This window comes from Gopherus evgoodei, chromosome 2 (assembly GCF_007399415.2).
Source record: "Gopherus evgoodei ecotype Sinaloan lineage chromosome 2, rGopEvg1_v1.p, whole genome shotgun sequence".
Lineage (NCBI taxonomy): Eukaryota > Metazoa > Chordata > Testudines > Testudinidae > Gopherus > Gopherus evgoodei.
Window position 1 is genome coordinate 137,928,578 of NC_044323.1, and position 22,501 is coordinate 137,951,078.

Sequence of the window (22,501 nt, forward strand, 5' to 3'; positions counted from 1 at the left end):
CACTGAACAAACTGAAATGAATTCATGTGATGTTTCCATCTGCAGGGTGGATAGAACTACAGCCAACATTTCAAACTGGTACAGAAGAATGGAGAGTAAAGAAGGAACATGCAAGAGCTTGACATTTAAAGCTTTAGCTACACTTGACACCCAACTTAATGTGTCCCCCAATATAAAGAAGCCAAAATATAAAGGGTTATCTCTTATGATAGCACACATTTTGGTTCTATTACTGTTACTTTTTAGTATCAGGCTAAGGCAAAGATGTTTTCTGAGGGATTCTGACTACTCTTAACAAAAATCTGATTCTCTGCGTTCACCTGCTGTAGGATTGGAGAATATATAATTGGAGCTCGATCCCTGTCAATGGATGAAACAGGGTGAGATGCAGTGGGGACAGACAGAACTACTCGATAGGTATATGAACTGTGGATTACCAATGTATGGCTCGTATGAAATCAGAGTTTCCAACTGGTGTCAATAAGGATTGGATTTTTGTTTCTGCGAAGAAGATCAACTTTAAACCCTCACAAATGTTGACAATGTTTCTTCAGCTTTGTCCAACATAGTTACACCAAACCACCAGCAATACAACCGGAAGATCTATTAAAAACAGCAACATTTTTATATCCAGATTCCCCAAAGTTCATCACTCGTATAATTATTTTTTAAAACATAGGGTGTCTTCTTTATTTTCTAAACAGTGATAAAAAAGATTAAGAGTAGCATCTTACCTGACCATAATCTGTCCTGAATACAACAACTCCCTCTGCACAGGAATGTACAGTGCTTGGATAATGCTGACCATTTTCTCGCAACCAGACTCGTGATCCCTATAACAAACAAATACATTCAGACTTCAGAAGGTGGGTGTACATAGACAACAAACACAAACTATTCAATTGAAATATTTTTCTTGGAAACATTTGCCAAACAAGAGACAAAGGTCTGGTCCAAGTAGGCAAGTAAGAGAATGGAACAAGATCATTTCCCAGTGAATATTTGACAATTACTACTCAAACAGTAATTGTGGGATATTTAGACTACAATGCTCCCTTTATTGTCAGCATAACTAGCTGAAACCAAATCACCGAGTCCTATGCCTTATGGGTTAACGTACATGAAGTTACATCAAAGTAGTTTTTAATTTACAGCCCAAGTTAAGGGTTTTCCCAGAGCTGGCAACCCCACTGTGCTTTCATTTTCTACCTTTCCTGAAGGCACTGCTCTTCCACACCCTTTAAGTCAACTGTATTTTAGACATTTCAGAATCTCTCCTTACATTGGGGGACTGGGAAAGAGGTGTCACAAAGGAAGGCAGAAGGAGCGGGGAGGGGCTGGTCTACACTAAAAAGTTAGGTCGATTCAGCTACGTTGCTCAGGGATATGAAAAATCCACGCCCTTGAGCGACGAACCTGGGTTGACCTAACCCCACTCAACACAGACAGCGCTATGTTGCCAGAAGAACATTTCTGTTGGCCTAGCTACCATCTCTTGGGGAGGCGGATTGCTTACGCCAACAGAGAAGCTCTCCCATTGGTGTAGGCAGTATCTCAGCTGCTGCAGCACAGCTGTGCCTCTGTTGCATTTCAAATATAGACAAGCCCTAAGTGATTGTTAAAGATCTAATCTAAACCTCAGTGAAGACAATGGAAAGACTCCCACCGACTTCAATGAGTTTTAGATCAGGCCCTAAAGCTGCGTAACAGCCCAACCCTATGGGCCTCTCCTACAAGGAATTAAGCGCTCAAGTACATTTAGCCCTGGCAGGATCAGGCCCTAAAATGATGACTTGGGAGCACATTCCATTTTGCCTTTTCAGGGGAGGATGGTAGGTTTGTTCCTCTTTGAGCACAGCCATGTTTCTAGATGCTTGATAGTGATGTGGTTTGCATGTTTAGATCTATCCAACTTTAGTACTGCAGCACAATAGTCATTTTATCTTAGGATTTTCTCCCATTGTTAACATTTCTGTAAGAGCCAATAACAAAGTAAGTAAAAAAAGTATCTGTCTGTACAAAGTATTCCCACAAAAGTTATTTTTCTCCTATAGATCAGTGTAATGCTCATTCTGATTCAAGAGTGATGACACAACTTACAAGGAAACAGGCTTGTCATCGAGCAATATTTCTCAACATTACTACAAATGGGAGCACTCCAAATGCAAAGGACAAAGGCTTTTTTATGTTAACTACTGACACATTATTGCTATAAATACATTCGTCACCATCAGTAAGAACAGGTTCTGCCAACACAACTATCCCACAAAGCCAGCCCGTGCTTGCTCAGATACATGCTTATTGTTTTCAGACAGATCCATACCCTCTGGATCGAAACAGTCTTCACTGTTGACAGTGTGATATGAAGACAGCAGTAGCTCAAAAGATAAAACTGACACTTGCAGCTGCTTGTCAGCACAGTCAGTTCAGTTATTAGCAGACAGCTGCTGCCTAGGAAGCATGGCTGTTTTCTCCAATTCACTAAGTGGGGTTTTAACATTCACGCTTTTGTTTGCTTTAAACTGCATGTACGCAGAGCCAGAGTAGACATACGCACAGACCTGGATTGTGCTGGCCCCTGTGCAAGGACACTGGAAAAAGAGAAGCACTAAGTGTCTTTCCCACTATAGGCCATTCATAATTGCAGTCTCTTTATCCACTCAAGTAAAGGGACTTTTCTCTCTCTGCACCAGAGGTCCAAACTAAGACAAGGGGAGCAAAAAAGGTCCATAAACCTTTTCCCAGGAACAATGTTGGGCCTGCAAACTGGCCATCACAAAGAAAGGAGCAAACTACCTGAAGGACGGGGCAGTAAACGTATTTCCCCTGCACCGGCTAAAACTCTGGGAGGGATTATGCCTCCCAACACAGATAGAATCCTGAAGTTTCCCCTGTGGTAATGTGTAATTTAGCAGTACCCCAGTGAATCAATTACACAATCTGGCCATATCTATACATAACTAAGACATAACATATATACAGAGAGTGACAGTAAAGTGGTTAGAATTGACAGCATGGACTCATCCGCAACTGACTGCGTGCATGTCCTTGGTCATGTCATTATCCTTTCCACTTTAGCTTTGTCCCTCTGTATAGCGAAAATAATACCTAGGTTACAGGAGTGTTGTGAGGCTTAATATCAGGAAAGTGATTTGAGAACACTGCTGTGAAAGAAGCTGTTTGAGCACAAATTATGTTACATAAATACCACTGTGCAGCCTGATTCACCATTGCATTACCCTAGTTTTAGGTTAGCGTGATTCTGCTGAAATCAACCGGAGTCACACCCATGTACAGTTGGAGTAATCCACTGTGGTAAATCAGGTCCATGCACTTTTGCAGGATTTGTCATTTCCTCTGTAAGGATACTGTCTGACTTACAAACACAGACCTGCAAGGTTTGCCAAAACAAATATTTACCCACACGTTTACCCTTTTACTTCTGTGTTCCAATCGTTTTCTCATAAGGGGAGGAGAAAAATTTCAGCCTGTCATTTAAATTGCCCATTGTGAATATTTCTGGATTACAAGGCAAAATTTGGCACACAGAGCAAGTAATGGCTTGGAATCAGATTTAAAAGGTGTGAAAAACAAAAGGTACATCTTGTAAATTTGTTGTAACCCATTCACATGCATTCAAAATCATTTACTAAGTGCAACGGCCTTACATGCTTTAGGATGCAGCACCTCTGTTTTGTTTATTCAGGATATTTCTCAAAATTTTCCATCCCATGCCCCCATGTTAAAACAGAAATTTAAAAAAAAAATTCTGGACAAACGTACACCATTTACATCTAGCGATAAAGAAGAGGTGGATGCACCCAACCTTCTGAAACTAGTTTGTGATCCCAAGGGCATGTGTCTTGGATCCCTCCCACCCCCAGGTTGAGTACCCATGGTTTAGATCTTATACAATAGCCCAAGACGTGTACTGGGTAGCGACACAGAAATCTCACTGGACTATATTTGGTTAGAAAACAGACACCTCTTTCTACCTCAGAATCAAGAGCTTTTAAAATAAATCTTACCAAAGGTAAGCTTCATTTAAATTCTTTAGGTACATTTTCACTTTAACTTTTTACTCATAATGAAATTTTTCCCTTTTTAGGTTTGCATCATTTTTAGATGAGACTGGGGAACAGTGGTTTGGTGTCAGTCAATATCTTTGGCAACTCCATTCATAAGAACAATTTCAAGACCATGGGTGCTCACTTCACTTTGATAAGAGAAAGAAACTACCACAGGTTGAAGTGAAGGGTTTTTGTGCATGTCCATAAAAGCAACATTTTTCCCTGAAGGAGGAAAAAAGCAGAAATACAAACTGCTTTATTCCAAATGTCTTCTGGACAGTTATGAATAAATGCTGATAACTAGAAACTGCCTGTTTCTTTTTTGTATCAGTTGGGATATCACCAGGGCCAGTGCAACCATTTAGGCGAACTAGGCGGTTGCCTAGGGCGCCAAGATTTGAGGGCGCCAAAAAGCGGCACCCCCAAAAATTTTTTTAAATGATTGCAGCCGCTGCTGCTGGAGAGGTAGTCTGAGCTGCTCGCGGCAGCAGCTACCTACAGCCGGCAGCCCAAAGCGCCCCCAGGGTCAGCGCGCAGCCGCAGCAGCCCAGCAGCCTGGGGCGCCCCCGGGGTCAGAGCGCCGGCGCGGCAGCCCGGGGCGCCCCCGGGGTCAGCGAGCCGCTGCGGCAGCCCGGCAGCCCAGGGCGCCCCTGGGGTCAGGGCGCAGCCGCGGCAGCCCGGGGCGCTCCCCAGGTCAGCGCGCCGCCGCGCGGCAGCCTGGGCCGCCCCCGGGGTCAGCGCGCCGCAGCGTGACAGCTCAGCCGCCCGGGACGCCCCCGGGGTCAGGGAGCCGCTGTGGCAGCCCGGCAGCCCAGGACGCCCCCTGGGTCAGCGCACCGCCGCACGGCAGCCCAGCCGCCCGGGACGCCCCCGGGGTCAGGGAGCCGCTGCGGCAGCCCGGCAGCCCAGGGTGCCTTCAGGGTCAGGGCGGCAGCCCGGCAGCCCAGGGCGCCCCCGGGGTCAGGGAGCCGCTGCAGCAGCCTGGCAGCACAGGGCGCCCCCCAGGTCAGCATGCAGCCCCGGCAGCCCAGGGCGCCCCCAGGGTCAGCGCACTGCCGCGGCAGCCCGGCAGCCCAGGGCGCCCCAGGGATCAGGGAGCCGCTGCGGCAGCCCGGCAGCCCAGGGCGCCCCCAGGGTCAGGGAGCCACTGAGGCAGCCCGGCAGCCCACAGCGCCCCCTGGGGTCAGTGCGCCAGCAAGGCAGCCCGGCAGCCCAGGGCGCCCCTGGGGTAAGCGCGCCGCCGCGCGGCAGTCCAGCAGCCAGGGGCACCCCCAGGGTCAGGGAGCCGCTGCGGCAGACCTGCAGCCCAAGGCGCCCCCCGGGGTCAGGGCGCCCCCCGGGGTCAGGGAGCCGCTGCGGCAGCCCGGCAGCCCAGCGCGCCCCCGGGGTCAGCGCGTTGCTGCAACAGCCCAGAGATTTGGGCTGACGGGCGGCTGTGCTGACCCAGGGGAATCCCTGAGCTGCAGGCAGAGGCTCAGAATTCCTCTCCCTCCCAGAGCAGGGGCTCCAGCCTCTGCAATTTTTCTCGTTGCCCGGCGGGGGCACCGGTGGCTGGGCAGAGCTGCGCAGCTCTGCTTAGGGCACGTGGCAGGGGCCCTGCAACAGCGGCGCAACACCAGGGCTTCGCTTCTGGAGGAAAGCCGCGGCTGCCCCCTGGCTCAGCCTCCACGTCAGCCCCAGCGAGAGGCACGGAGAAGAAAAGAGCCTCAGCAGTGGTCTGGTGGAGTGGAGGAAGAAAGAGGACCCTAGAGCTCATGCACTGGGCAAGGTAAGCAAGTGCCTCCCCACAAGTCGGCCTCAGGTGCCTGTGCTCCTGCCCCCTTGGTCCTTAGCTGGTCCCTGCTCCTGCTTCCCTTGTGCCTGGACGGCTGGAGAGAACAGCAGCCTGCAGAGCTGAGCTGCCCCAGTGCCCCCAGGCACCCCCCTGACCCCATCCCCCCCACAGCCCTGACCCCCCAGCTCCAAGTCTAGTCCTTCTGAGCTGGAAACCCCCTCGACCTCATCCCCCCACAGCCCTTACCCCTAGCTCCGAGCCCAGTCCCTCTGAGCTGGAAACCCCCTCGATGCCATCCCCCCCACAGCCCTGACCCCCAGCTCCGAGCCCAGTTCCTCTGAGCTGGAAATCCCCTGACCCCATCCCCCCAACAGCCCTGACTCCCAGCTGTGAGCCCAGCCACTCTGAGCTGGACACCCCCCTGACCCTATCTCCCCACATCCCTGAGCCCAGCCCCTGTGAGCTGGGCACCCCTGAACCCAGAGCCCAGCTCCCCACCCAGCCGTGGGCAACAACAGCACCACCCCCAGGCAACGACAGCCCATTGGTACCAACCATCACAATCACTCAGCAACTGCCCATTATGTAATTGCAAATGTATACATACCATTACAGCTTTTAATGTTTTTAAATAATGTATTTAGTTTATTTTCAAATTATTACTAATTAATTTTTGAATTTATTTCACTAGTTATTTTTTACATTTCCTAATACATGTTACTATAGTATTGCAAATGTTTTATGGAAGGGGCCCCCGATTTTGCTTTGCCCAAGGCCCCCTGAGTCCTCTGGGCGGCCCTGTCTGAGTTTTAAGCCCTGCTGCTGTGTTTTGCCTGCAACAGGCAGGCCTAAGCCTGTGAGTGACCCCCATAGCAGCTGCCTGACGAAGTGCTTAGGGGAATCATGCAGAAGGAGCGTGATATTTGTTTGAGTTCTCTCCTCATGGAGGCTGTGCTCCAGTTGGTGCAGGACAGCAGTCTCAGCAGGACTCTAGGCCCAGCACCATGCCTTAGTTTGTAGATTTGTAGTGCACCCATCACTGGGCTCAGTCTGGCACCGCTACTCCTCACCAGTGCCCAAGAAGCAGTCAAAAAAGTTGGATGGACTGGTTAAGTTAGTTGTCATGCTGTTGCTTGGCCAGTGTAGAGACCACTGAATGCGTAGTATTCCTCTATGATGTTCTGTCCTGAGCAAAATTGGCATGTTATGAGGTAGTGCCTGTGAGGGACAGGTGTCTGTTTATGTATCCAGCATCATGTCTTAGGTCTTCTGTGGGGGGAGCTTTTCCATCCTGCTTTCATTGGTGACATCTGTGATGCTCTGGTAGATATCTAAGAAGACAATACTCTGACAGGATCATCTGGCAATACATTACGAGTTGATGCAAAGGCTCTTACAAAAGCCATTTCTAGTTTCAAGTTTCTTGTTTCTCTTGTTTTGTGGTATGACATATTGTTTGAGATCAACATAACTAGCAAACAACTTCAGGCAAAAGAATTTGATATATGTGATGCCATTAATCAACTTGGAGAAACCAAGAAGTTTCTTGTGGGCCGCAGAAGTGACGCAGCCTTTGAGAAAACATTGGTAGATGCAGGTGAACTTGCGGAGGAGTTGGATGTACCGGCACTTTTTGAACCAGATCCAATCCGTATTAGAAAGAAGAGGAAGCAGTTCACATATGAAGCAGATGACAAACCTATTTATGATCCGAAAGAAAAATTCAAAGTTAACTTTTACTTTGCAGTCATTGACACAGCAATACATTCGGTTGAAGAAAGATTCACATTGATGCAGCAAATTAGTTCAGTATTTGGCTTCATATATGATGTTTACAGTTTGCAAAACAAAACGCCAAAGCAAATTATGGAACATTGCTTGAATCTGGAGAAAGCTTTGCAACATGGTGAATCCAAAGATATTGATGCCTTTGACTTGTGCAGTGAATTGCAAGCTATTGCAAGACGAGTCCAAAGGAGTTCATCACCGCAAGATGTATTGAACTTCATATGGGAAAATAAGCTGACAGATAGTGTCCCTAACACAGTTATTGCTCTTCGCATCCTGTTGACTCTCCCAGTTTCTGTGGCCAGTGGTGAGCAAAGCTTCTCGAAGCTCAAGTTGATAAAAACATATATGCGAACATCAATGTTGCAACAAAGACTTGTTGGGCTATCTACCTTGTCAATAGTACATGACATTGCTCACAGCATTGACTTGGAGGAACTTGTTTCTAAATTTGCTAAACTTAAAGCGCGGAAACATAAATTCTAAATTATAACATGTTACTCTGTGACCATGTATTGTGTATAATGTATGTGATTTTGGGGTGGGGGGGAAGACGGAAGTTTCGCCTAGGGCGCAAAATATCCTTGCACTGGCCCTGGATATCACCATCACATGCTATTGGCCAGCCTCATGTTAATATTCAAACAACTGGCTCATATGAGAAAGGGATCTGGTGAATGCACATGCTATCACTCATTGTTCCAATCTTATTTTTAGATGAAAAACAACTGATAACTTTGTTACTATAAAGCTCCCTAATGTGCAATTTGACATACTGCCAGTCTGTTATTCTATGGCAAAATAAAGCAATGAAACATACATTTCTGTTACAGATACTACTCACTGGATTAGAGCCTAACGCTTTTTTATTTCAGTTAAATGAGACTATAAAAATGTTTAGAATAGCATTCATAGAAGAGGGCCATCACAATCATTTCTATAACCAGGAAATACATTTCCCCAGAGTGCCAAGAAAAAAAAAAAGGGGGGGGGGAGGTCTATTATCAATAAGATTTTGTACTGAGTCACTTAGACCACTGTCATTTCCAGAACAGCTTTTAATTATTGGTTTTACCTCTTGGTTTGTAAATTGCACATCTGCAGATCACTTTCTTTAAGAGGTTCAGGGTGGGGATTATCTAGCATATTTTACTATGAAATATAAATATGGCCCATACTTTCTTACCCATGTGCTGTCAGGATAAAAATTCCAGCTCTTATTTCCTTTGTAGGGGAAATATATGTTCTACAAATGATAACATTAGTCAAACACTGTATTTGAATTTACTAACAGACAGACCAACCTTCTGCAAAGCCAGCAAAGTCCAAAGTTAATTGTTCAAAGCATGGACAATTGTGAGCATACAAGCTACCTGCAGAAAACAACACGTACGTGACCTATTGAGAGTCCATATTAATGACACTGACTGTTACAATGTTTTGTTTACACAGTAATTAAAATGTTGTACTATACTGTATGTTACATGTATTTGTTTTTGGATCCACATCATATGCCATTCATTTACATGTTTACACTGTTAATTACAGCTGATTTATTTACACTATATTTTCAAGCTGCTTTAAATTTAGGCTAGTGATGAATATTCTTTAAGCTATATTCACTAATCAGCCTAAGTGTTTTTGTTTTCATGCGCAGCAAGGGAAATGGAACAGTCATACATGTCAGAGCCATGCAGAGATTTCTAGCTTATGCACCATACAACAACTTGGCTATAAATGCTAAGTCTGAGAGAGAGAAATGATGCAACTTTAATTGGGTCAAGTTACAATTTTTTTTTTTTTTTTTTAAGAATAAACAAAAAAATCCTGCGCAAGAAACCATGTTTGCCTTCCATTCTTCCTGACTCCACCTCACACTCACACCAGTGGAGGAGCTACAACTTGAGGAGTTTTCCAGTCAGAAATAACACATTTTGCAACATTTCAAAGAAAGATAATTTAACAGGTCTTCCACACACACACCAACAGTACTAATGTAATAACATAGGTTGCTCTGGTTAATAAGAAAGATATACATTTCCAGAAGAGACCTCCAATTCTGGGTGTCTCCATTTTGGATGTCCAACTTGAGACATCTAGGGGGACAGTTTTTCAGAAATGCTGGGTGAAACCCTGGCCTCACTGAAAGTCAGTGGCAAAGTTTCCACTGACTTCAGTGGGACCAGGATTTCACATGTCAAATATTCTTAGCTCCCACTGACTTCAAATTCAAGTTGTGGGTGCTCAGCTTTTCTAAATATCAAGCTTCCATGTGTATGTCAGGCTAGACACTCAAGAACGGGGCAACCAAATTTAGTGGACATTTTTTACAATTTGTTTACATTGCTTTATGTATTTATGCCACTAGTTTAGTGTCTCTAGCCATTTTGTCTGCTCCATGTTTCCTTCCCAGTAGCACTGATTTTCCCAGTTTACATTTCCTGAATCACTTTGCTGATAAAAGCACAAGAAGAATTTGCACTTTTATGCAAAGTGCAGTATTAAATCAATGTTATTTATTTAAAATCTGAGCTACTATTTCAGCAGCACCATGCAACCCACACAGAAAAATAAATGACTATTCCAGAATTTCAGTTCTGGAAAAATCCACTGACCCTAGTGCACAATATGCATTACCTTTCCACTAACAATATTTCACTGACATTTGGCCGGTGGGTCAAGGAGAACTCAATATGTCTGTGAAGACACTGAAAGGAGACAAAATGGCATGACTGCTTTTCATGGGATAACTTCACATAGGCCCTGAGTTAGTAAGATACTTAAAGAACTTCAAGCTCGGTGGAACTACTCACACGCTTAAAGTTAGGTACATAGTATTACTATTATCGTTTGTATTATTGCAGAACAGAAGAGCCCTAGTTATGGACCAGGACCCCATTCCCGAGACCCCATTTATTCTCTCATGCTTTATTGACAAAGAATTTCCTTCATAAACAGAACCTAACTGTTCATGTAAACAAATATATGTATGTGTGTAATTTTTATAATTACACACACACACAGGCACATGTTGCACACCAGTTTTGGTTGATTTCAACACACCTATTACTAGTGGATGGTTTTCTATGGCCACACACAATTTCTTTGATTAATGGATTTCAGAAGAGGACATCAACTCCAGGAGACTGGAGACCCCCAAGCAATATTAGTTCACCTATATGTTGGCTACTTCAGTTACACCATTATAACAGATAAGGTAGAAAGAAAATCCTTCAGTTGATGACATAGCAACTATACTGCCATATTGTTGACACCGAAGAACTAATATTATACTTTAATACAACCAAAATGATTAATTTTTAAAGAGTCATAAATGTTATTTAAATTTAAACTAATTCCCAAAAATATGATTGTTTCTAACAGTAAAGAACACCCATTGTATACTGTAGAATCACAGCTGCAGTAGCACATACTGATCGAGTCCCCTAACAGCATCGGTCACAGCTGGGCTGGAATCACTGCATAAGTCTGGAGCCTTTTTCTTATAAATCTAAAGTACTGAAATAATAGGATAAATAGATAAATATTACTCTCTTGGGGAGGGATTTCCAAAAGCAGTCAGCATTGCCCTAACTCTTTTTTCACTGATTTTAGAGGGAGTTTTACCACTGAATCCAAACAGAACAAGATTAGGCCAACACTGAGCACTTTTGAACCTTCCTCCCTTCCCCTATTTATTAGTTTTAATTGATCAACTACCTTACAGAACCTTTTATCTAGAGGAATCTCAAAGTCTTTGACAATTTATACACACATACGCACACACACACTACATTCATCTTCCAAGTGGAACGTGGCAGTTACTCAACAGAACCAGCAAAACTACTCAGTAGTTTGACAGGAAGAAAGAAAAATAATCTGTGTAAATGAAGGTGCAGAAGGCAAGGGAAAGATCCACATTCACACCATACTATAACGTTGCTGAAATCAATGGAGTTACAGAAGGGATGTATTTAGCCCAATGTAATTGCCCCAACAAGTGGGAATAGGGCCAAACACTGGATTTAACACCCCTAATTCCTGATACCTTGGGCACCTTCAATCGTCACAAATGGTCAGGAGCATGGTTTTACATCTCATCCAAAGACAGCAACTCCAACAGCAAAAACAACAAGGAGCAATTTTAGCACTGTGCCAGGATTCAGAGCAAACAGTGCATGCAGCACCTCAGCAGTTTGGTGGTCTCCAGTTCAAAAGCTGGCCAGACTTGCCCAATCTTAATTTATGATCTTGTCCGCTGTCATAAACTAAAATGGACTGACTGGAGAAAGAATTCTAATATATGACAATTATCACGTTTCTCATCTTCTAGTATTTCCACCCTCTCCTTACATTTAGATTTCTGCCCAGACAACTTTGGTAGCCCAGAAGCTAGATTAATGCACAAATATTTTCCTCTACACTAGTCGTGCACTGGTGCTTTGCAGTAACACTCTGCTTAGTTTTTTGTTGTTTTTTTAAACTCAGAAATCTTCCTCTTACAACATTCTAGGTTACTTAACTTTCAGCAACCTGGCAATCTAGAGAAGAGTATTTCAACCCTATTCACAACAGACCTGGAGCATGTCCTAGCATCCAAGTTGTTTTTTTCTTCTGCCTGCCACCTGGCTGATTAGAAAAAAACACACAACAAAGGGAATTGTAGCTGACTTATGCATGCCTCAAGCAACATGTGAAAGGAAGAACTCACTAGCAAAGTCCATGGTTCAGTTCGAGACCAATGGTGATAAATATGTTTCTTGCTAACTGTTTATTAGGCTTGTGCAGATTCCTCTGCAAAAACAATTTTTCAACTAGCAAGGGAAAAATAATCTAATTTTTAAATTCTTTACTTGCAGAGTAAGGCAAGGGTCAAACAGCTTTAATCCAATTATTTTAAACTTATTTAACAGTAAAGAAATAATTTTCTTCCTTTCAGACTTGGGTGGGAAGCAATTGCCATTTACTTAGGAAGATGCACATTTTTCCAGCTCATCACACCAATGATTGCATCCGTTTCTGAACATTTTTTTGCTGAATAAGATGTACTTTACTGTTCACTTTTCAGAATAAAACATAATACTCCACAGCCATGTCGTACTGTACTTTTTGCAGGCTGTAATTACATTACATAACCACCATTATGCCTTGTCTACACAGGGAAGATGCACTGGTTCAACTTAAAATCAATTTTTAAACCAGTTTAGTTAAACCAGTACAAATGTCTGTATGGACATATTTATTTTGAATTAAGAGTCTTTGTCCATTTAGCTTAATTCACCTCTTAGGTTACAATGGCGTAAATTTGTCATGTAGCTAAATCCTCTATTATTTAACTACTTTTTGCCAGTCATCCTATTTTTTCTAGTATGTGGAGTGTATCAGACTAAGATTTGCTTGTTTGAAAGAAGCTCTAACACTAAAATATGCAATGTCAGTTTTGGATCTGAAAGCAGAGTTGTGAGACAGACTGTTTCCTGACTCTGGTGAAGTTTGTCCCTCATCTACTTGGCTCAATGAAATCCTTCTGAAAAGCAAGCATTTTGTTTTTAATATACAGAAGATTGCACAAAATGATAGGCACATTCAAATCAGTACAGTAACTCCTCGCTTAACGTTGTAGTTATGTTCCTGAAAAATGCACTTTAAGCAAAACGATGTTAAGCGAATCCAATTTCCATATAAGCGTTAATATAAATGGGGGCCTTAGATTCCAAGGAATTTTTTTTCACCAGACAAAAGACATACATATATATATACACACACACACACACATACCGGTGGGGTACAGGAGTCTGGTAGAGGGCAAATATACTGGTCACTGGGTGAGTAGTTTTCTGTTCCCTGAGTGACCAGAGCAGGGGCTGCACTAGAGTAATCAGGAACGAGCTAGAACCAGTTAAGGCAGACAGGCTGATTAGAACACTTGCAGCCAATCAGGCAGGCTAATCAGGGCACCTGGGTTTAAAAGGGAGCTCACTCCAGTCAGGCGAGGGGGAGCCAGAGGAGAGGAAGTGTGTGTGACGAGTTGGGAGCAAGAGGTGCAAGGAGCCGAGAGTGAGAGGGTGTGCTGCTGGAGGAGTAAGGAGTACAAGCATTATCAGACACCAGGAGGAAGGTCCTGTGGTGAGGATAAAGAAGGTGTTTGGAAGAGGCCATGGGGAAGTAGCCCAAGGAGTTGTAGCTGTCATGCAGCTGTTACAGGAGGCATTATAGACAGCTGCAATCCACAGGGCCCTGAGCTGGAACCCGGAGCAGAGGGCGGGCCCGGGTTCCCCCCAAACCTCCCAACTCCTGATCAGACACAGGAGAAGTTGACCCAGACTGTGGGGAAGATCACTGAGGTGAGCAAATCTGCCAATAAGCGCAGAACCCACCAAGGTAGAGGAGAAACTTTGTCACAATACATACATACATACATACATACACACATACACACACACAGTATAAGGTTTGAACAAACAATTTAATACTGGTACACAGCAATGGTGATTGTGAAGCTTGCCTGAGGTGGTGAAGTCAGAGGGTGGGATATTTCCCAGGGAATGCCTTACTGCTAAATGATGAACTAACAATTGGCTGTGCCCTCAAGGGTTAACTCTTTGTTAACATAGCCTCATACTCTACAAGGCAAAACGGAGGGAGAGACAGGCAGACAGAGACACACACTGTGAACTGCTGCCAGTAAGCTCCCTCCAACCTGAGCCCTGTCGTGTGTTCCCCCTGCTCTATGAAAGATGGGATAAGTGGGGTGCAGGAGCAAGGGGGACACCCTGACATTAACCCCCTTTTCCCCCCCTCCCTCCCGCACAGCAAGCAGGAGGCTTCAGGGAGCAGCTCCAAGGCAGAGGGCAGGAGCAGCACATGGCAATGGGGGGAGGGACAACTGAACTGCCAGCAAATTGATAGCCTGCTGGGCGGCTGCCACACAGGGAACTCAGCGGAATGGGGAACTAGGGGGCTGCCAGTCCACCCGGGTTCCAAGCCCCCACTGGCTAGCTGCAATGAGCTGCTCTTCCTGCAAGCAGTGGACAAAGCAGGTGGCTGCCAAACAAGTTATAAGGGAGCATTGCGTAACTTTAAATGAGCATGTTCTCTAATTGATCAGCAACGTAACAATGGAACAATGTTAACTGGGACGACTCTAAGTGAGGAGTTACTTGTACTCCCATTGTAAGAAAGCCACGGCTCCACCTCTGCCAATCACAAACATCAAATAAGGCTCAGGAGGACTGATTCACTTCCGATTCCCAATATTGCCAATTTTCATGATTTTACTGCCAGGTTCACAATATTTGGTGTTTTCCTTAAAGTCCTAGCCCCTGGAAACATCTGATTACACGAGAATCTCAGCATTTATATATATATCCATCCCTCATGGCTGCAGAGAATAAACTTGAAAATGTGAACCCTAAAGGCTAAAGGGAAATAAAAAGAACTCAAATTTTAAAAAGTCTCTTGATTTTTAAAATCACTCAATCTCAAGATTGTTTGGCTCCTGACTTCTGAGCACTTTGGATTAGAAATACTGTATTCCCCGATCTAATACAAATAAAGGGGATACTGCTGAACACGGTCAGCAAACATTTGTTTTACTTATATTACTAACAACACCACAGATTATTGAAGAAGTGGAAGAATTTTAAAATTCCAATTTACTTGTCACTATTTAAGTCATATTTATACTTATTTTGCTTACTGCCTCTTTCACCTTGAAAAAAGAATAATCATTGAGCCAGTTTCACTTCTGTTTATAGTTTCACTTTCAGAGTCTGGGCATTGCAATGTTTGGGTTTCAAACACTGCAAGGAATGAATTTGTTTTTAAAGTTTTCACGGGAATTTAAAGAAAAAACAAACAAACAAACAATCTGTAGAAATATTTCTATCATCCTACCTTTTATCAAATTTAAATTCTGGACCAGTTTCAGCTAACGGTTTATGACCCTGATTCTGCTAACACTGGAAGGACCAGAAGCAGTTAAAGCTGTGACCTTTGGACATTCTTGTCAAAGCTAGAGAGACTGTTCTCTGTCTCTGCTGTGCGCTGACTGGCTGTTTGCTCCAACCCTACTCCTCCGTCTCACAGTCTCTTTGTCTCAGATTCACTCCACACCTGCCCCTTCTACAGTCTCTTTCTCTGCCCTGTCCCCCTGCCCTTCTTTTTTTCACCCCACCCAAAAACACCAAAACCCCCAAAATAGAGTGACCAGACAGCAAGTGTGAAAAATCAGGACGGGGGTGGGAGATAATAGGCGCCTACATAAGACAAAGCTCCAAATATCGGGACTGTCCCCATAAAATCGGGACATCTGGTCACCCTATCGAAAACCAAAAAAAAAAAATCGTGGAACTATTGTTTTGCCATCACATTGTTCACCCTGCTTGTGTGTACTACCTCTTCCCCTACCCTGTGTCTGCCATGTCTATTTAGACAACATTTTCGCGTTGTCTTGTAGTACTTTGTCTCTCTGTCCATATCCGTCTGTTGTCTCTTGTCTTGTACTCTGATGGCTTTTTGTTCTGTGTTTGTACAATACCTAACACATGAAGCTCCTGGTTCTCATGACTGCAGTTCCTAAGCACCACAAATAAATAAATTAATAAATAATAATCCACTTGCACTTAACTACACTCAACTACAGTTTCATCAGAATCAGTGAGATTACCCATGTGAGTAAAATTATGTGAGCATGTGTTTGCAGGATCAGGACTTATTGTATATAGATATCTGATTAGAATATTTTCATTAAAAGGAAAGAACTCAATTGTTTGAAAGTCAGGAAGTCAGAATGTTCCACTTAAATTATTCAGCTGAAACTCCCCCAGCAACTTTAGTGCTGCTTTTTAACTAATGATCACCATTTCCCATACAACTTTGAACAAAGGAACACAAATCGCAATTATCCCTAAGACAATGAACTCTAACCTGCAAACCCACCTGCTAACTTCTGGGTGGCATCCACTCACTCCTTTTCCACAGACTACAACTCATGTGATCTACACTCTACACTAAAACCTTCCCCTTTCCACCACCACACTCCTTATCCCACTCCATTCACAGTCCCAATGTTGTCCAGACACAGGATGAAGATATACTTTTTCCAAGTCTTCCTGGAGCATATGGAACAGATCATCCATTCTTAAAATAGGTCTAGGAGAACCCATACTCTTTACACAGGCAAGAAAAGTAGGTGCAGGTAATATCAAGCAACAAAAGGTCATGTGATTGTAACAGACACACACAACCGGGAAGACTAAAATTTCATTCCTGCAACAACCAAATTCCCCTCCTTGCCAGGGGCAGAGTTAAGGACTGTGTTGAAACTTCAAGGAAGTATTTCTCATAGACTCATAGACTCTAGGACTGGAAGGGACCTCGAGAGGTCATCGAGTCCAGTCCCCTGCCCTCATGGCAGGACCAAATACTGTCTAGACCATCTCTAATAGACATTTATCTAACCTACTCTTAAATATCTCCAGAGATGGAGATTCCACAACTTCCCTAGGCAATCTATTCCAGTGTTTAACTACCCTGACAGTTAGGAACTTTTTCCTAATGTCCAACCTAAATCTCCCTTGCTGCAGTTTAAGCCCATTGCTTCTTGTTCTATCATTGGAGGCTAAGGTGAACAAGTTTTCTCCCTCCTCCTGATGACACCCTTTTAGATACCTGAAAACTGCTATCATGTCCCCTCTCAGTCTTCTCTTTTCCAAACTAAACAAACCCAATTCCTTCAGCCTTCCTTCATAGGTCATGTTCTCAAGACCTTTAATCATTCTCGTTGCTCTTCTCTGGACCCTCTCCAATTTCTCCACATCTTTCTTGAAATGTGGTGCCCAGAACTGGACACAATACTCCAGTTGAGGCCTAACCAGCGCAGAGTAAAGCGGAAGAATGACTTCTCGTGTCTTGTTTACAACACACCTGTTAATGCATCCCAGAATCACGTTTGCTTTTTTTGCAACAGTATCACACTGTTGACTCATATTAAGCTTGTGGTCTACTATGACCCCTAGATCTCCTTCTGCCATACTCCTTCCTAGACAGTCTCTTCCCGTTCTGTATGTGTGAAACTGATTGTTCCTTCCTAAGTGGAGCACTTTGCATTTATCTTTATTGAACTTCATCCTGTTTACCTCAGACCATTTCTCCAATTTGTCCAGATCATTTTGAATTTTGACCCTGTCCTCCAAAGCAGTTGCAATCCCTCCCAGTTTGGTATCATCCGCAAACTTAATAAGCGTACTTTCTATGCCAACATCTAAATCGTTGATGAAGATATTGAACAGAGCCGGTCCCAAAACAGACCCCTGCGGAACCCCACTTGTTATACCTTTCCAGCAGGTTTGGGAGCCATTAATAACTACTCTCTGAGTACAGTTATCCAGCCAGTTATGCACCCACCTTATAGTAGCCCCATCTAAATTGTACTTTCCTAGTTTATGTATAAGAATATAATGCGAGACCGTATCTACTAGACTTGCAGCATGATACAAATCTACTAGACTTGCAGCATGATACAAATGGTACTAAGAGGGATTATGAAGCAAGCAGGGACAGCAGGGAGTGCGTGCTATGTATATAGGATGCAACCAACTAAAACCAAGTTGTAACAACAAACAAGAGCAAGGAAATTAAAGATTTGGGGACATCATTCTGAACACACTTGTCGTGCTTTGGTATTACGGGGGGGTTGCGGGGGGGAATGTCTCCAAACAGTGGGTAGTCTTCAAATAACAGGCACTAATGTAGTATATAAACACATCATGATGAGCAGAGGAGAGAATGTAAAATTTCCTGCAACTCTTCTTTTGTTGCCTTTTTTGTTTTAAAATCAGCATAGAAGGTGGTTCCTAATATTGCCAGCCACTGCGAGCAGCTTCACATTCAAGTTTGTATGGGGACTGCTGATTTAGAGCAAACTTCATTGGTTTATGCATGACCGTCTCAAAAAAGGGTTGTGAAATGAACGGCTGGAACATCGAGCTCACATACCACCAGCAGGAGACCCACAGCAGTTGTAAACCCCTACTCTAAACCACACTGAACAGCTCCAAAATGTGTGAGGTCACATGGTAAAAGCACTCCCAATTGCATGGGCAACAGACAGCAATGGCGCACAGAGCTTATATATCATTAAAATACAGAGCAGGGGCCTATTCACGAATAACTGAGGTACTTGTACTGGTATGCATATCGATAGTTGGCAAACACCAGTCAGTTCAGAAAAGATAGTAGCTCCTGGTTTGGGCACAGCAAGGCCCTGTCTCATACTTTACATCACTCAGGCAAACTATTGTGTCTGTACAGAGTCCACTGAAGCCAATGGGCCTCCACTCAGAATACGTTTATGAATATAAAATTTTTGCTGCAATCTTTAACATAACTCTTAAAATGTGGGGAAAGTCAGTTAGTTGTGGGCCTAAGGGAACAAGGGGGAAAGTCAGTCAGTTGTGGGCCTAAGGGAACAAGAATATTAATAAACGCACACAAGAACACACACACAGAACAACATTTTTCTCTGCCTTTTTTGGAGACAACTCACAAGGATGTTTGCGCTCTTTACAGAATGTAATACCGGACATCCTTTTCCTCAGATTTCCTGGGGTTTATTGCCATATTTACAACAAGAAAAAACATGATTTAAACAAACATGGGCAGACAACACTATCTTAATGAAATCCTGGCAGTCTTTTAGCCAACTTCTCTTTTTCACAGAAATGTACAACGTAGTCCAAGAAGAGTTTTATATTATATAAAAGGATGGACGAACATTGAACCTAGTAGCAAATAAACAGAAAAATTCAACAGGCATTTCTTTCTTCTCTCTTCTACAGCAATTATTGCATTTGTCAGTTAAATTAAGTTTTCCTCAGTTTTCTGAAATGGCAAGCTTTCTGCCCAGCATCCTTTCTCAGTTTCATCCCCCCAGGCAGGCCCCACTGGGGGGATACCTAAGTGTAGCAAAGGGCAGAATTTTGCCCCTCATGTTCATTTATTCTAGAATCTAAACTGCAAAGCAGCCTGCCCAGAGGCAGCACTCCCTGCAGCTGAAAGAGGATGCTAGCCTGACTGCCTCTCTAGCAAGTTGGAATTGTGCCTCTGCTGCTCTACAAGGAGAAGCAGCAGCACCTTCTCCCGCCCCCTGCTTCACTTTACGCAGTTTTCCCATTCTAAGATACTATGACTCTTGGGGAAGAACCCCCTTGCTAGGGTCTGGGAAGCAGTTCTCTTGGCTTTTCAGTAGGCAGAGAAATTGGCTATCAGCAACAGCTGTTGCCATTTCTTCCTATGCCACATGTTATTACTAAATATTTCCCTTGTTCTCAATCAGGAACTGAGAGCAGGGTCTCAACGAAACCCACCCCCGAGCTAAAGCACAAATACCAGCACTCACTTGATTATTTTAAAAGGCATCAATAAAGGAAAAAAAACACAGATTTGTGTTGAATATGCAAAGTTGTGGAAGGAGAAAGGGTGGCTCCCTAAATGTCTGATCTTACTTCACTTTAAAAACAGTCTGCTTTTTCAATTATTCCTAAATGGGACTTGAACCTTCTCAGTCCTAATCTGCCTAGCGATAAGGCTCAACCGTCTGCTGGAAAATACAATGATACATCACTAAGGCCTGATCTACACTTTACTACTCTGTAAGCGTCTAAACTATCATGGAATTTTCGCTCATGTAAGTCAACCACTGCACCGACTTAACTCCTTCTCTGCCAGAGGTGTAGCATTCTGGTTGGTGTAGTTAGGTTGATGCAGCCTCAGTGTTGTCAGTGTGATGACTGTTCTGGCTATCAGCCCCTGGTAGCTGAAAGCCAGAACCCTGCCATCAGCCCAGTGGTGCTCTGGCTGTTAGTTCTACACAGTTCCCCACACTGACAGCCAGTACAAATGCTCCTGGTGAGAGTGCACACCACCAACAGAAGGAGCTAGTGTAGACATACAAAACCGATTTAAATACTGTGGTGGCTATACATAAACGTAACTTAAGTCAACTTAATTTTGTAATATAGGCATGCCCATAGTTATCCTTCCCATGAGAGAGAACAATTCCATTCATGTAAATGCAGGTACTGAATCAGTCACTGGTTATTTCTGAAGAGTTGTTTGAAAATTAACTACAATAATAAAAAAAACTGACTGCACCAGAATTTTTAAAAATATTCAACTCACATCACGTTATCAAGAGAATGGAGCCTTCATGAAAAAAAATTGAGATGAGGAATCTCAAGATGTGGTCACATTTTTAATTTAAAACAGTCAAATAGAGGGAGTTTGGTTTAGTGGTGAAAACAGGGGACTGGGAATCAGGGCTAGTGCCAAATCTATCAATGATTTGCTGCGTGACTTTGGGGTATTCAGATTTTACAGCATTTTACATAGGTGTAAATGACAGCACAATGTGCAAGGAAAAGATGGTTACCTTTCATAACTATTGTTCTTTGAGATTTGTTGCTCATGTCCATTCCACTGTAGGTGTGTGTGTGCTTGCCACATGCATCGGTGCTGGAAGTTTTTCCCTCAGTGGTAGGGGTCCGTAGGGGACCAGCTCTGGCGCCCTCTGGAGTGGCGTGCATATGCACTGGTATAAGGGGTGCCACCAGCTCCCCCCTCTCTCAGTTCCTTCCTGCCGCCAGTGACTGTGCTGGAACATCTCCTTGCTTCACCCAGGTTTCCTATTTCTACAGTGTCTAATAGTGAATTTGTTGTATATAGTTGTTTAAAGTTGTATAGTTAATAGTTACCCTAGTCTTAAATTAGAAATAGTCCTATATGGGACTCAGCCTAGGGACAGGGCATGCCCCAGTCCCCGGGCTTCAAACCTCATGACTGTTGCAAAAAAATCTATGCCAGTCAGTGATCCCCATAGAAGCTGCTTGAAGCGTTTAGGGGAAACCCACGTGAACGACAAGTGTCACATTTGCACTTCAAGCCATGGACCAAGAAGGAGAGGGACATTTCTCTCCAAGCGCTCCTTATGGAGTCGGCCCTTGCACCAGCCTCGCAGCTGACGAGATCAGACTCTGCTCCAAGCACCACAACCTCAATGCGGAGTGTGCCACCGTAACTGACCAGCACCAAACCCCATCCCCGGTAGCAGCTAAAAAGCAAAGAAAGTCCAGGAGGGGGCAATCTCCTACATCCCATCAAGGGAAGAGAGAGCCAGAGGTGAGCAAAGATCTGCTCGATGCAGCTCTTCCTCTCCAGGCAGTGGCCACTCCTGTTGAGTCCACTTCAAGACCTACCAGCGACCCCGGCACATATATGCGTGGCACTCCAGAGGGCGCTAGAACTGGTCCACTGAGGGAAAAACTTCCGGCACTCGTGAATGTGGCAAGCACACACACCTAAAATGGAATGGACATGAGCAAGCACTCAAAGAAGAAGTGATAATTCAGGCTCAGGATCTCTAATGAAGATAAATAAGCTATGCAACGTTGTCTCCTGTATATCAAACTTTTTAAGGTTATCTTTTAAGTGAAGTCTATTAATGATTTAATTAACTTTGGCAAAATGTGAATTTTGGTTTGTGTAAAATATTTACCTGTTCACATTATGAAAGCTTTCAACCAGTGATGAGGTGATGCTATTGTATGATTTTCTACAGCATAGCCACATCACTGTGAGTGAACTTTCCAACAGCATGCATGAATTCCAAGGTAAAAAGGGTTTGAAACACTGCATTCATTATAATCAATCCCTCAAGGTCATAACCCTCCGAAAAGCAATCTCCTGTTTTTGCTTGGTCTCCCTCCTTTCCCGCCAACCAGATGCATTTCCTTTTAGTAATTCTACACTCTATTAGCAGATGGCATTTTTATTTTTCTGTAACTATGCCACCGTAAGATGAAGTGTTCAA

The 22,501-nt window shown here is 43.8% G+C and overlaps 1 protein-coding gene across 1 annotated transcript in view; it reads right to left on the bottom strand.

Annotated features, from left to right (window-relative positions):
• LOC115646181 (unconventional myosin-X-like) overlaps positions 1-22,501 on the bottom strand; it is a 157,202-nt gene that overhangs the window by 103,828 nt on the left and 30,873 nt on the right. Inside the window, exon 2 of the mRNA XM_030551743.1 lies at positions 735-833. Coding sequence (XP_030407603.1) covers positions 735-833 — 99 coding nt within the window. The remainder of the gene's footprint in view (positions 1-734; positions 834-22,501) is intronic.